Source organism: Erythrolamprus reginae, chromosome 7 (genome assembly GCF_031021105.1).
Source record: "Erythrolamprus reginae isolate rEryReg1 chromosome 7, rEryReg1.hap1, whole genome shotgun sequence".
Classification (NCBI taxonomy): domain Eukaryota; kingdom Metazoa; phylum Chordata; class Lepidosauria; order Squamata; family Dipsadidae; genus Erythrolamprus; species Erythrolamprus reginae.
The window spans coordinates 38,638,967-38,655,028 of record NC_091956.1 but is presented as its reverse complement, the minus strand read 5'-3'; the positions used below and the strand labels follow the sequence as shown (position 1 = coordinate 38,655,028).

Here is a 16,062-nt window from a genome sequence, read left to right as displayed (position 1 = left end):
GGACATGGTATATGTAGATAGGTTATATGCTAATATGTGTTTGAATCCCTACATTTGCATACCTGGCCACTGATTGGATAAGAGCCGGCGGGAAAATCCAAATGGCTGTCAAAGCCGCGCCTATGCTATGCAAGCCTTTTAAAAAGGGGAATCCACACCATGCGCATGTTCTTCTTGCTACATTGTAATTGTGTTCTGTGTGCTTGTTACTTGTTAATGCCGTCCGGTTCCTAATAAACGAATCTGGTCAGATCGTGCCTCGCTCATTTGTGCAGACTTAACATATCCCACCAGCTAGCAGATCAATTTTGTATCACCTGTTCCCTTTGTTTCCTATATTTTTCTGTCCTTTCCCCCCTTCAGCTAAGAAGAAGCACATTTAGGACTCATTTCTCTTACCTGCCCAAACTTATCCTGTAGTCTGGACAGTGCAGAGAACTCAGCGTAGCTCCCAAACTGTTGGTCAGAAGTGGAGAGAAAGAAAGAAAAGGGAAAGAGAAGGGAAAGAGAGGAGGGAAAAAGAAGTGGAGAGGAAGAAGGGAGGGAGGGGAGGGAGGGGAAAAGGAAGGGGTTATGACCTTTGCAGCAGTCCCATGATCGTGTGATCAAAACTTGGCCTCTGTTTCATATTTATGACTGTTGATGTGTCCTGAGGTCACATGACTCCCTTTTGTGACCGTCTCACAAGCAAAGACAATGGGGGAGGGAGGGAGAAGCCAGATTCACTTAATGACCAGGTTTATAACTGATCCATGCCTAGGCCTGAAAATGTGCCACTCAGACATTATACTTTTCCGCTCACACCAAAAAATAAATAAATAGAGGGAACATTGTATAAGGTATTACAATTATTGTAAGGTGTAATAACCTCTATTATAGGAACAGCATCTTCCAAGTCTAGAAGCACATTCCCCTGCCCCCTACTTTCCAGGGAACTAGAAAGGCTGCTTTCTGAGATTTTAACATGTCTTCTTTGGGCTGAGATATCCCACTGCCTTGGCTGCAGCTCTTTTTTTTTTCCTTACACACCATCACTTCATGAGAGAGGTGTTTTTCAGGAACTTTTGAATTATATGCATGGAGGAATGGAACAAGCACTGTTAAAGCTTTCAAAGGCAAGATACATGGCTATGTAACAATAAAGTACTAATAATTAAAAATTGGGGGGGGGGGATATTCCAGTACTGCTGTGTAAGATTGTTATCAGCAAGCCTACAGACTAAAGCAGTGTCTAATATATTGTCCACCAAAGAACATTTCTAAGAGCTTGATTAAAAGCTGCTTACCTCCCAGCACACTTTCTAACGGGAAGCTCAAATGCTCTAACAACATTAACCAAGAGTTTTATATCACCATCTGAGAGATTCTGTGCCATTACTTTCTTCCTCTCTTTTCGTCTTGGTTTTAAGGGTCGCTTTGCTTCTGCCAGTTTAAAGAGGCTGACACTCAAAAAGCTATTTAAAAAAAGCAGAGCTAAAATATAAAAAATATTTTCTACAATTTGTCATGCTAACATTGTATAACAGCTATAATTTCTAAACAATAATAATTCTACAAAACACACTGGTTTGGATATTCATCTCAAATCAACCATCTACATAGAAATGAGAATGTAAGTTGACATACCCTGGGCCAGCAGAACTTAAACAGAAGGCAGAGCAGAACAAAAAGGAAACAAAAATTGAAATGAAGTTCAGTGAGTGCATAAACAAAAAATGAACAAAAGATGCATTCATGCAATAAGCTAGACTGATTGAAAAGCTTACAAAAACTCAAAAAATACGGTCAGGTTTCACTATTAGTTACATTTCTCAGATTGAAAAGTTCAACACCATGGCTGATTTTTCTCTTAGCAAGTAAAATCAGGAAGAATGCCAGATATCGATTGCTTTCCCAAACTTCAGTAAATTCTATTGGGTCAATCTTGATGTTGAAATTAGATCAAAAATAGGGAACCCACTCTCACTTGAGAGTGAGAAGCTCCTTGATGTGCATTCCTTCAGTTCTGAAATTGCTAGCAAAGGATGCTTGGAAATGTACAAAGCCCAAAATCAATGACGTTGTCTGGATGATCAGTCTATCACACAAGGCAATGTCCACTGCTGTCTCATATATTCAAGGGTTCTTTGTTTAAAGAAGAACAAAATAACTAAATTAAACAAAGCACTTGTAGCAGATGCTATCAGAGGATTCTATTTTATTTTTACATATACAGTATGTCACACCCTCTCGCATTTTGTAAATATTTAAATATATCTTTTCAAGTGAGAACACTAAAGCAATGACACTTGGCTACAATGTAAAGTATTGAGTTTACAACTTGTACAACAGTGTAAATATGCTGTCCCCTCAAAATAATGCAATACACAGCCATTAATGTCTAAACTTCTGGCAACAAAAGTGAGTACACCCCTAAATGATAATGTCAAAATGGGGCCCAAGTAGCCATTTTCCTTTCCTGGTGTCATGTGACTTGTTAGTGGTACAAGGTCTCAGATGTGAGAGGGGAACAGGTGTGTTAAATTTGGTGTTATCACCCCCACACTCTCACACTGATCACTGGAAGTTCAACATGGCACCTCATGGCAATGAACTCTCTGAGGATCTGAAAAAAAGAGTTGTTGCTTTACATAAAGATGGTCTAAGCCAGGGGTAGGCAAAGTTGGCTCTTCTATGACTTGTGGCAGACTAGATGGACCATGAGGTCTTTTTCTGCCGTCAGTCTTCTATGTTTCTATGTTTCTAACTCCCAGAATTCCTGAGCCAATTATGCTAGCTCAGGAATTCTAGAAGTTAAAAGTCCACATGTTATAGAAAAGCCAACTTTGCCTACCTCTTGCCTAGGCTATAAGAAGATTGCCAAGCCCCTGAAACTGAGTTTAGCACTGAGGCCAAGACCATACAGTGGTTTAACAGGACAGATTCCACTCAGAACAGGCTTCGCCATGGTCGACCAAAGAAGTTGAGTGCCTGTGCTCAGCATCATACCCAGAGTTTGGCTTTGGGAAATAGATGTATGAGTGTTGACAGCATTATTGCAGATGTTGAAGGAGTGTGTGTGTGTGTGTGTGAGCCTGTCAGTGGTCAGACCATATGCCGCACATACTACCTCAAATTGGCCTGCAAAGCTGTTGTCCCAGAAGGAAGCCTCTTCTAAAGATGATGCACAATCGTTTGCTGCAGACAAACAGACTAAGGACATGGATTTCTGGTACCATGTCCTGTGGTCCAATGAGACCAAGGTAAACCTATTTGATTCAGATGCTGTCGTGTTTGTATGGTGGCAACCAGGTGATGAATACAAAGACAAGTGTGTCTTGGCCCAGTCAAGCATGGTAGTGGGAATGTCATGGTCTGAGGCTGCATGATTGCTGCCAGGACTGGGAAGCTACAGTTCACAGAGGGAACTATGAATGCCAACATGTACTGTGACATACTGAAGCAGAGCATGATCCCCTACCTTTGGAGACTGGGATGCAGGGCGTATTCCAACATGATAATGACTCATACACACCTCCAAAATGACCACTGCCTTGCTAAAGAAGCTGAGAGTAAAGGTGATGGACTGGCCAAGCATGTCTCCAGACCTAAACCCTACTGAGCATCTGTGGGGCATCCTGAAAGAGAAGACAGAGGTGCGCAAGACTCTGTTACAGCCACCAGCTATGTAACATCATCATGGAAGACTGAGAGAGGACTACAGTGGCCACCTGTGGAACTCGGGTGCACTCTATGTTAGGGCAGTGTTGGAAAATAATGGTGACCACACAAAATATTGACAATTTGGGCCCCATTTGAACATTATCACTTCTTAGGGGTATACTCACTTTTGTTGCCTATAGTTTAGACATTAATGGCTGTGTGTTGCATTATTTTGAGGGGACAACACATTTACACTGTTGTACAAGTTGTAAACTCAATACAGTGATACCTCGTCTTATGAACTTAATTCGTTCCGTGAAAAGTTTTGGAAGAAGTTTATAAGATTCAATTCAATTCAATTCAATTTATTAGATTTGTATGCCGTCCCTCTCCGAAGACTCGGGACGGCTCACAACAATGGTAAAAACAATATTATAGTGGCACAAATCTAATATTAAAAGAAATAACTAAAACCCTATCATATTAAAACCAGACAACACATACATACCAAACATAAATTATAAGGAGCCTGTCTCAAATCCCCCATGATCCCCCATGCCTGGCGGTATAGGTGGGTCTTGAGTAGTTTACGGAAGACAAGGAGGGTGGGAGCAGTTCTAATCTCTGGGATGAGTTGGTTCTAGAGGGCCAGGGCCGCCACAGAGAAGGCTCTTCCCCTGGGTCCCGCCAGATGACATTGTTTAGTCAATGGGACCCAGAGAAGGCCAACTCTGTGGGACCTTATCAGTCGCTGGGGTTCGTGCGGTAGTAGGCGGTTCCGGAGATACTCAGGTCCAATGCCATGTAGGGCTTTAAAGGTCATAACCAACACTTTGAATTGTGACCGGAAATTGATCAGCAGCCAATGCAGGCCACGGAGTGTTGTAAATACATGGACGAATCTAGAAAACCCCACGATGGCTCTCACGGCTGCGTACTGCACGATCTGGAGTTTCCGAACACTTTTCAAAGGTAGCCCCATATAGAGAGCGTTGCAGTAACCGAACCTCAAGGTGATGAGGGCATGAGTGACTGTGAGCAATGACTCCCTGTCCAAATAGGGCTGCCACTGGTGCACCAGGCGAACCTGGGCAAACGCCCTCCTCGCCACAGCCGAAAGATGATGTTCCAATGTCAGCTGTGGATCGAGGAGGACGCCCAAGTTGCGTACCCTCTCTGAGGGGGTCAACAATTTCCCCCCAGGGTGATGGATGGACAGATGGAATTGTCCTTGGGAGGCAAGACCCACAGCCACTCCGTCTTGTCTGGGTTGAGTTTGAGTTTGTTGACACCCATCCAGGCCCCAACAGCCTCCAGGCACTGGCACATCACTTCCACTGCTTGGTATCATCGGCGTATTGATGATACCTCACCCCATCCCCTTGGATGATCTCACCCAGCGGTTTCATGTAAATACTAAATAGCGGGGGAGAGAGGACCGACACTTGAGGCACCCCACAAGGGAGAAACCTAGAGGTCGACCTCTGATCCCCCACTAACACTGACTGCGACCGACCGGAGAGGTAGGAGGACACTCCCAACCCCTTCAGTTGGCGCAGAAGGATACCATGGTCGATGGTATCAAAAGCTGCTGAGAGGTCAAGAAGCACCAGGACAGATGACAAGCCCCTGTCCCGGGCCCACCAGAGATCATCCATCAACGCAACCAAAGCAGTTTCCGTGCTATAGCCGGGCCTGAATCATAGAAACATAGAAGACTGACGGCAGAAAAAGACCGCATGGTCCATCTAGTCTGCCCTTTTACTATTTCCTGTATTTTATCTTACAATGGATATATGTTTATCCCAGGCATGTTTAAATTCGGTTACTGTGGATTTACCAACCACGTCTGCTGGAAGTTTGTTCCAAGGATCTACTACTCTTTCAGTAAAATAATACTTTCTCATGTTGCCTTTGATCTTTCCCCCAACTAACTTCAGATTGTGTCCCCTTGTTCTTGTGTTCACTTTCCTGTTAAAAACACTTCCCTCCTGAACCCTATTTAACCCTTTAACATATTTAAATGTTTCGATCATGTCCCCCCTTTTCCTTCTGTCTTCCAGACTATACAGATTGAGTTCATTAAGTCTTTCCTGATACGTTTTATACTTCAGACCTTCCACCATTCTTGTAGCCCGTCTTTGGACCCGTTCAATTTTGTCAATATCTTTTTGTAGGTGAGGTCTCCAGAACTGAACACAGTACTCCAAATGTGGTCTCACCAGCGCTCTATATAAGGGGATCACAATCTCCCTCTTCCTGCTTGTTATACCTCTAGCTATGCAGCCAAGCATCCTACTTGCCTTTCCTACTGCCCGACCACACTGCTCACCCATTTTGAGACTGTCAGAAATCACTACCCCTAAATCCTTCTCTTCTGAAGAATCCAGACTGCTGAGGACCTAGATAATCGGCTTTTTCCAAGGACCGCTGGAGTTGGAGCGCCACCACCTTCTCAACAACCTTCCCCATAAAGGGAAGGTTGGAGACTGGACGAAAGTTATTAAGCACATTGACAATCTCCTGGACCCAGCTCCGTGTCACCTCGGATGGCCGAAACCAGCCAAGAGGGACACGGATCCAGTAAACAGGTGGCGGAACTCACAGCTCCAATGGCCTTGTCCACTTCATCAGGTGTCACCAAGTCAAACTCCTCCCAGACAGATGGACAAAGACGTTTAGCCCCGGTCACCTTGACTGACTCATTGTCAGCCGATATTGCTATACAATTGGAGTCGAGTTCCGCCCAGATCCGAGCAACTTTATCAACGAAAAACAAGTTAAATTCCTCGGCACTACCCTGCAAGGGTTCCCCAACTCCCCCCTGAGTCAGAAGGGAGTAGGTCACCCTAAACAGAGCAGCCGGGCGGGATTCTGCTGATGCAATCAAGGCGGCATGGTATGCGCATCTTGCTGCCTTGAGCACCACTTTGTAGGTCTTAACAAAAGCTCTTACAAGTGTTCGATCGGATTCGGACTTACTCTTCCTCCATCGCTTCTCTAGACGTCTCTTCTGGTGTTTCAACTCCCGGAGCTCCTCGTTGAACCATGGGGCTCTACGGGGTCTAGTGCAACAGAGAGGTCGCAGTGGCACAATTCTGTCAAGAGCCTTCGCTGCAGCCTTGTTCCAGGCCTCAGCAAGAGACTCTGCCAAGCTGTGGACGAGTGAATCTGGTAAAACCCCAAGCACCTTCTGAAAGCCTACAGGGTCCATCAGGCGCCTGGGGCGGAACCTCCTAATCGGTTCCGCCTCCCTGCGGGGGAGGATTGGAGCCAGGAAATCAAGCCGCAGTAGAAAAGAGAGAAAAAAGCAGCAGGCAGACAAAGCTGAGGCAAACGGAGTGGAGGGAGGGACAACGAGAGGTGGCAAGAGGTGGCAGTCCCAACGAAGCAAGGCAAAAAGAGCCTCTCTTGAGCTCCATGAGTCTTTGCCTCCCATTTCTGTCCACCCCACTGTGCTCATCTCCCCCACAACTTTCTCCTCTCTTGAGCTCCGTGAGTCCCTGCCTCCCGTTTTTGTCCCCCCCACTGTGCTCATCTAGCACACACCTTTCTCTTCTCTTGAGCTCCATGAGTCCCTGCCTCCCATTTTTGTCCCCCCCCCACTGTGCTCATCTCCCCCACTCCTTTATCCTCTCTTAAGTTCTGTGAGGCCCTGCCTTCCGTTTTTGCCCCCCCCCCCACTGTGATCATCTCCCCCACACCTTTCTCCTCTCTTGGACTCCGTGAAGCCCTGCCTCCCGTTTTTGTCACCCCCTCACTGTGCTCATCTCCCCAAGACCTTTCTCCTCTCTTGAGCTCCGTGAGTCCTTGCCTCTCGTTTTTGTCCCCCCCTCTGCTCATCTCCCCCACAACTTTCTCCTCTCTTGAGCTCTGTGAGTCCCTGCCTCCCATTTTTATCCCCCCCACTGTGCTCATCTAGCACACAACTTTCTCCTCTCTTGAGCTCTGTGAGTCCCTGCCTCCCATTTTTATCCCCCCCACTGTACTCACCTCCCCTACAACTTTCTCCTCTCTTGAGCTCTGTGCATCCCTGCCTCCCGTTTTTGTCTCCCCACTGTGCTCATCTCCCCCACAACTTTCTCCTCTCTTGAGCTCCGTGAGGCCCTGCCTCCCGTTTTTGTCCCCCCCACTGTGCTCATCTAGCCCACACCTTTCTCTTCTCTTGAGCTCCATGAGTCCCTGCCTCCCATTTTTGTCCCCCCCACTGTGCTCATCTCCCCCACTCCTTTCTCCTCCCTTGAGTTCCGTGAGTCCCTGCCTTCCGTTTTTGCCCCCCCCCCACTGTGCTCATCTCCCCCACACCTTTCTCCTCTCTTGGACTCCGTGAAGCCCTGCCTCCCGTTTTTGTCCCCCCCACTGTGCTCATCTAGCCCACACCTTTCTCTTCTCTTGAGCTCCATGAGTCCCTGCCTCCCATTTTTGTCCCCCCTCACTGTGCTCATCTCCCCCACTCCTTTCTCCTCCCTTGAGTTCCGTGAGGCCCTGCCTTCCGTTTTTGCCCCCCCCCACTGTGCTCATCTCCATCACAACTTTCTCCTCCCTTGAGCTCCGTGAGTCCCTGCCTCCCGTTTTTGTCTCCCCCACTGTGCTCATCTCCATCACAACTTTCTCCTCTCTTGAGCTCCGTGAGTCCCTGCCTCCCGTTTTTGTCTCCCCCACTGTGCTCATCTCCATCACAACTTTCTCCTCCCTTGAGCTCCATGAGTCCCTGCCACCCGTTTTTGTAGCCCCACTCTGCTCATCTTCTCCACACATTTCTCCTCTCTTGAGCTCCATGAGTCCCTGCCTCCCATTTTTATCCTCCCCACTGTACTCACCCCCCACAACTTTCTCCTCTTTTGAGCTCCGTGCATCCCTGCCTCCCATTTTTGTCTCCCCACTGTGCTCATCTCCCCCACAACTTTCTCCTCTTGAGCTCCGTGAGTCCCTGCCTCCCGTTTTTGTCCCCCCGACTGTGCTCATCTCCCCTACAACTTTCTCCTCTCTTGAGCTCCGTGTCCCTGCCTTCTGTTTTTGCCCCCCACTGCTCATCTCCCCCACACCTTTCTCCTCTCTTGAGCTCCTTGAGTTCTTGCCTCTCCTTTTTCTCTCCCCCGCTGTACTCATCTCCCCCACAACTTTCTCCTCTCTTGAGCTCCGTGAGTCCCTGCCTCCCGTTTTTGTCCCCCCCCACTCTGCTCATCTCCCCCACAACTTTCTCCTCTCTTGAGCTCCGTGAGTCCCTGCCTCCCGTTTTTGTCCCCCCCACTCTGCTCATCTCCCCCACAACTTTCTCCTCTCTTGAGCTCCGTGAGTTTCTGCCTCCTGTTTTTGTCCCCCCCCCGTGTTCATGTCCCCCACAACTTTCTCCTCTCTTGAGCTCCATGTGTCCCTGCCTCCCATTTTTGTCCCCCCCACTGTGGTCATTTCCCTTATGCAGTTTGGAAGAGGGGAGTTTGTCGCTGGCATTCAAAGAAGCGCTGGCAAAAATGAAGGGACTCCCAGTGATGGGAGCCTCAGGGAAATCCCAGCAATGCAAGAACGGGCGCTTTGGCTGGCAACGGAAGTCTGGAGGCAGGGATTCCCAGGGAAATCCCAGCGCTTTGGGGCATCCCAGCAGCGGCGGCTCGGGTTCGTAAGGTGAAAATAGTTCAGAAGAAGAGGCAAAAAAATCTTAAACACCGGGTTTGTATCACAAAAAATTCGTATGAAGAGGGGTTCGTAAGACGAGGTAAATATTTACAAAATGTGAGGGGGTGTACTCACTTCTGTGACTTGCTGTATATGAGACACAATGGTGCAGTGGTTAGAGTGCAGTACTGCAAGCTACTTCTGCTGACTGCCTGCTGATTGCAATTTGGCAGTTCAAATCTCACCTGGCTCCAGGTTGACTCAGCCTTCCATCCTTCTGAGGTGGGTAAAATGAGGATCCAGATTGTTGGGGGCAATATGCTGACTTTGTAAATCTCTTAGAGAAAGTTGTAAAGCACTGTAACATGGTGTATAATTCTAAATGCTATTGCCATATAGTCCTTATCTTACAACCATATTTGGATCAGAATTTCTTCTGTTGTTAAGTTGTTAAGTTGTTAAGTTATGCCTGATTTTGCCATGAGTGTTAAGCAAATCAATGTGGGTTCTGTGGCTGTTAAACAAAACTTGCTGATTTGACTTTGCTTGTCAGAAACTGGCTAGGGAGGTTGCAGATGGCCAATACATGATGTTAGGATGCTGCAACCATTGTAAATGCATGCCAATTGCCAAAACACCTGAATTCTGACTACATGACAATGATTGAAATTGCAAGGACTGGTTGCAAGTCTCTTTTTTCAGTGTCATTGTAATTTCAGACAAACACTACATGAATAATGGTTGCAGAAATTGAGTATGTCTAGTCTAATGACAAAAAAAGACTAGGGATTACATTTGTTTGTTTGTTTGTTTGTTTGAGTTGGAAGGGACCTTGTAAGTCATCTAGTTCAACCCCCTGCCCAAGCAGAAGATCCTACACCACTTTGGACAAATGGCAGTCCAATCTCCCATTGACAGTCACAACTTCTGCAGGCAAGCTATTCCATTGGTTGATCACTCTCGCCATCAGAACGTTGCTTCTTATTTCCAGGTTAAATCTCTCTTTGGTCAGCTTTCATCCATTATTCCTTATCTGGCCTCTGGTGTTTTGGAAAACAGCCTGACCTCCTCCTCTCTGTGGCAGCTTTACAGGTATTGGAACACTGCTATCATGTCTCCCCTGGTCCTTTTCTTTGCTAGACTAGCCATGTCCAGTTCCTGCAACCTCTCTTCATATGTTTTAGTTTCCAGTCCCCTTATCATTTGGCAGAGTCTCTTGCTGTGGCCTGGAATATGGTGGCAGCAGGGGCTCTTGACCAAATTGTGCCGTTGCGACCTCTCTATGGCAGCAGACCCCAGAGAGTTCCCTGGTTTACCAAGGAACTCCAGGGGATGAAATGCCAGAAGAGACGTCTAGAGAAGCGTTGGAGGAAAAGCAAATCTGAATCTGACCAAACACTTTTAAGAGCTCATATTAAGACGTATAAAGTGGCGCTCAAGGCAGAAAGATGCGCGTCATACCGCCTTGATTGCATCAGCAGAATCCCACCCACCCTGTTTAAGGTGACTTGCTCCCTCTTTAAATGGGGGTGGGGTGTTGATGAACCCTTGCAGGGTAGTGCTGAGGACTTTAACAAGTTTTTCGCTGATAAAATTGCTTAGATTCAGACAGACCTTGACTCCAATTAGAATGCAGTGTCGGCTGACAACAAGTCAGTTGAGATGACTGGGGCCATCCTAGTCCATTTGTGTGGGGTGAGTTTGACCTGGTGACATCTGATGAAATAGACAAGACCATTGGAGATGTGAGTTCCGCCACCTATTCGTTGTACCCGTGTCCCTCCTGGCTGGTCTCGGCGAGCAGGGAGGTGACACAGAGCTGGGTCCAGGAGATTGTCAATACTTCTTTGAGGGGGAGGGTCCTTCCCGGTTCCCTACAAGGAGGCACTTGCGTGCCCCCTCCTCAAGAAGCTTTCCCTGAACCCAGCTATATTGCCCGGTCTCCAACCTTCCCTTTATGGGGAAGGTTGTTGAGAAGGTAGTGTCGCTCCAGCTCCAGTGGTCCTTGCATGAAGCTGATTATCTAGGCCCTCAGCAGTCAGGATTCATGTCCGCTACAGCATGGAAACTGCTTTGTTCACGCTGATGGATGATCTCTGACGGGCCCAGGATAGGGGTTTATCCTCTGTCCTGGTGCTTCTTGACCTCTCAGCGGCTTTCGATATCATCAACCATGGTATCCTTCTGCGCCGACTTGAGGGGTTGGGAGTGGAAGGCACCATTTTATGGTGGTTCTCCTCCTACCTCTCTGGTCGGCCGCAGTCAATGTTAGTGGGGGCCAGAGGTCAACCCCTAGGTTCCTCCCTTGTGGAGTTCCTCAGGGGTTGGTCCCCTGCCCCCTGCTGTTTAATATCTACATGAAACCGCTGGGTGAGATCATCCAAGGACATGGGGTGAGTTGTCACCAGTACGCTGATAACACCCAGAAGCAGTGGAAGTGATGTGCCGGTGCCTGGAGGCTGTTAGGGTCTGGATGGATGCCAACAGGCTCAAACTCAACCCCGACAAGACCGAGTGGCTGTGGGTTTTGCCTCCCAAGGACAATCCCATCTGTCCATCCATTACCCTGGAGGGGGGATTACTGACCCCTTCAGAGAGGGTCCACAATTTGGGCATCCTCCTTGACCCACAGCTGACTTTAGAACATCATCTTTCAGCTGTAGCGAGGGGATCATTTGCCCAGGTTCACCTGGTGCACCAGTTGCATCCCTATTTGGACAGGGAGTCTTTGCTAACAGTCACTCATGCCCTTATCACCTCAAAGTTCGACTACTGCAATGCTCTCTACATGGGGCTACCTCTGAAGTGTTCGGAAACTTCAAATCATGCAGAATGCAGCCGCGTAAGCAGTTATGAGTTTTCCTAGATACACCCATGTTTCTCCAACACTCCGTGGACTGCATTCGTTTCCGGACACAATTCAAAGTGTTGGTGATGACCTACAAAGTCGTACATGGCATAGGACCAGATTACTTACAGGACCTCATTCTGCCGCATGAATCGCAGTGGCCGGTTAGGTCCCACAGAGTTGGCCTTCTCCAGGTCCCGTCAACCAGGGAAGAGCCTTCTCTATGGCCCTCTGGAATCAGCTCCCTCCAGAGATTCACAGCGCCCCCACCCTCCTCGCTTTCCACAAGTCTCCAGACTCACAAGAGTCTCAAGACTCACTTATGTTGCCAGGCATGAGGCAATTAGATCAAGACCTCCCTGACTACTAATTGTGATGTATGTGATTGAATTGTCTGACTGATTTTAATATATTGGGTTTTTAGCTTGTAGTTTTTAGTTAATTAGGTTTATGCACATTGTTTTATATTGTGTCTTCTGAGCTGCCCCGAGTCTTCGGAGAAGGGCTTGCCGCCTTGATTGCATCAGCGGAATCCCGCCCGGATGCTCTGTTTAAGGTGACCCGCTCCCTTCTAAATCAGGGGGAAGTTGGAGAGTCCTTGCAGGGCAGTGCCAAGGAATTTAACTAGTTTTTCGCTGATAAAGTCATTCGGATCCGGGCGGACCTCGACTCCAATTGCATAGCAGTATCGGCTGACAACGAGTCAGTCAAGGTAACTGGGGATAAACATCTTTGTCCATCTGTCTGGGAAGAGTTTGACTTGGCGACACCTGATGAAGTGGACAAGGCCATTGGAGCTGTGAGTTTCGCCACCTGTTTACTTTGATCCGTGTCCCTCTTCGTTGGTTTCAGCCAGCCGAGAGGTGACACAGAGCTGAGTCCAGGAGATTGTCAATGCCTCCTTGGGGAGGGGGTCCTTTCCGGGTCCTTATAAGGAGGCACTTGTGCGCCCCCTCCTGAAGAAGCCTTCTCTGGACCCAGCCGTGCTTAATAACTACCATCCAGTCTCCAACCTTCCCTTTATGGGGAAGGTTGTTGAGAAGGTGGTGGCGCTCCAACTCCAGCGGTCCTTGGAAGAAGCTGATTATCTAGGCCCTCAGTAGTCTGGATTCAGGCCTGTCTACAGCACAGAAACTGCTTTGGTCACATTGATGGATGATCTCTGGCGGGCCCGGGACAGGGGCTTGTCCTCTGTCCTGGTGCTTCTTGACTTCTCAGCGGCTTTCGATACCATCGACTATGGTATCCTTCTGCGCCGGCTGGAGGAGTTGGGAGTGGGAGGCACTGTTCTCCAGTGGTTCTCCTCCTACCTCTCTGGTCAGTCGCAGTCAGTGTTAGTGGGGGTCAGAGGTCGACCTCTAGGTCTCTCCCTTGTGGGGTGCCTCAGGGGTCAGTCCTCTCCCCCCTGCTATTTAATATCTACATGAAATTGCTGGGTGAAATCATCCAAGGGCATGGGGTGAGGTATCATCAATATGCCAATGATACCCAGTTATACATCTCCACCCCATGTCCAGTCAACGAAGCAGTGGAAGTGATGTGCTAGTGCCTGGAGGCTGTTGGGGTCTGGATGGGTGTCAACAAGCCCAAACTCAACCCAGAGAAGAAGGAGTGGCTGTGGGTTTTGCCTCCCAAGGACAATTCCATCTGTCCATCCATTACCCTGGGGGGGGGGTTATTTCGGCTGTGGCGAGGAGGGCGTTTGCCCAGGTTTACCTGGTGCACCTGTTGCAGCCCTATTTAGACAGGGAGTCATTGCTCACAGTCGCTCAGGACCTCATTACCTCGAGGTTCGATTACTGCAACGCTCTCTACATGGGGCTACCTTTGAAAAGTGTTCGGAAACTTCAGATTGTGCAGAATGTGGCCGCAAGAGCCATCGTGGGGCTTCCCAGATTTGCCCACATTTCTACAACACTCCATGGCCTGCACTAGTTGCCGATCAGTTTCTGGTCACAATTCAAAGTGTTGGTTATGACCTTTAAAGCCCTACATGGCACTGGACCAGAGTACCTACTGCACAAATCCCAGCGACCGATAAGGTCTCACAGAGTTGACCTTCTCCGGGTCCCATCGACTAAACAATGTCATTTGGCGGGCCCCAGGGGAAGAGCCTTCTCTGTGGCAGCTCCGGCCTTCTGGAATCAACTCCCCCCGGAGATTAGAACTGCCCCCACCCTCCTTGTCTTTCGTAAGCTACTCAAGACCCACCTATATCACCAGGCATGGGGGAACTGAGACACCTTCCCCAGGCTTTTATACTTTATGTTTGGTATGTATGTATTGTTTGGTTTTAAATGATAGGGTTTTATATGTCTTTTTCTCTTTTAATATTAGATTTGTTCCACTGTAACATTGTTTTTATTATTGTTGTGAGCCGCCCCGAGTCTTCGGAGAGGGGAGGCATACAAATCTAATAAATAATAATAATAATAATTATGATGATGATGATGATGATGATGATGATTATTATTATTATTATTATTATCATCATCATCCTAGTTGCTCTCTTCTGCACTTTCTCTAGAGTTTCAATGTCTTTTTTGTAGTATGGTGACCAAAATAATAATAATAATACAGTGATACCTCGTCTTACAAACGCCTCTTCATACAAACTTAAGATATGAACCAGGTGTTTAAGATTTGTTTGCCTCTTCTTAAGAACCATTTTCACCTTATGAACCCGAGCCAGGGTGCATGGGCTCTCTTACTGCGCATGGGCTCTCTTACTGCCCGCAGGGATTCCCCTGCCTTGTGTCTGCCACCGCCGGGATTTCCCATTTGCTTGCCGCCCCTGCCGAGATTCCCCACCTCCTTTAGCTTGTACCTGCAGTTCCAAGGTGGAGAATGCCGGAGCTGCCCCATTTCCCTGCCACTTTCACCTCTAGCCCTGCGCTTCCTCTGCTCCTTGCAGCTGCCCCCATCCCGCTGTCAAAATCACCCCTAACCTACTGCTTCCTTTGCCCCATCTCGCTGCTAAAATCACCCCTCCAAAAGCTTCCTACACCACTCCAAATTGCCTCCAAAATCATCCCTCCTAAAGCTTCCTACACCGCTCCAAATTGCTCCCAAAATCACCCCTCCAAAAGCTTCCTACACTGCTCCAAATTGCCTCCAAAATTGCTCCCCCAAAAGCTTCCTACACCGCTCCAAATTGCTCCCAAAATCACCCCTCCAAAAGCTTCCTACACCACCCCAAATCACCTCCAAAATCGCTCCCCCAAAAGCTCCCTACACCACTCCAAATTGCTCCCAAAATCACCCCTCCAGATGCTCCCTATGCCACCCCAAATTGCCTCCAAAATTGCTCCCCCAAAAGCTTCCTATGTCACCCCAAATCACTTCCAAAGTCTTCCAAAATCACCTCTCCTTTTAAAATGCCTTGTTTCTCCTTGCTGCCTTTCTTCACTCCATTTGCCTTCATTAGGACCTCGATTTGGGTGGCATAGTAAGTGTTTGCCTGGTTTCTCCTTGCTGCCTTTCTTCACTCCATTTGCCTTCGTTAGGACCTCAATTTGAGGTGGCATAGGAAGTGGCTGGAGGGGTGATTTTTGGAGTGATTTGGGGCAACGTAGGAAGGTTTTGGAGGGGCAATTTTAAGAGTGATTTGGGGCAACGTAGAAGCTTTTGGAGGGATGATTTTTGGAGTGATTTGGGGCAAGGTAGGAAGGTTTTGGAGGGGAGATTTTAGGAATGATTTGGGGCAATGTAAGAAGCTTTTGGAGGGGCAATTTTAGGAGTGATTTAGGAATGTAGGAAGGTTTTGAAGGGGCGATTTTAGGAGCAATTTGAGGCAATGTAGGAAGCTTTTGGAGGGGTGATTTTGGGAGAGATTTGGGGCGGCGTAGGAAGCGTCTGGAGGGTTGATTTTGGGACCAATTTGGGCGGTGTTAGCCTTCGTTAGGATCTCCATTCCTCGCTTTTCCTCGCTGTCCCTCTCCACTCCGTTAGCCTTTACT

At 48.0% G+C, this 16,062-nt stretch overlaps 1 protein-coding gene across 8 annotated transcripts in view; it reads right to left on the bottom strand.

Annotated features, from left to right (window-relative positions):
- The window catches only part of CC2D2A (coiled-coil and C2 domain containing 2A), a 445,922-nt gene that overhangs the window by 127,697 nt on the left and 302,163 nt on the right, over positions 1 to 16,062 (bottom strand). For 6 of the 8 annotated variants that reach the window (XM_070757365.1, XM_070757366.1, XM_070757359.1 and 3 more), the window contains one exon: positions 1,287 to 1,454. The exons of the other annotated variants lie outside the window; for them this stretch is intronic. In XM_070757365.1, coding sequence (XP_070613466.1) covers positions 1,287 to 1,454 — 168 coding nt within the window. The remainder of the gene's footprint in view (positions 1 to 1,286; positions 1,455 to 16,062) is intronic. 8 annotated transcript variants of the gene reach the window in all.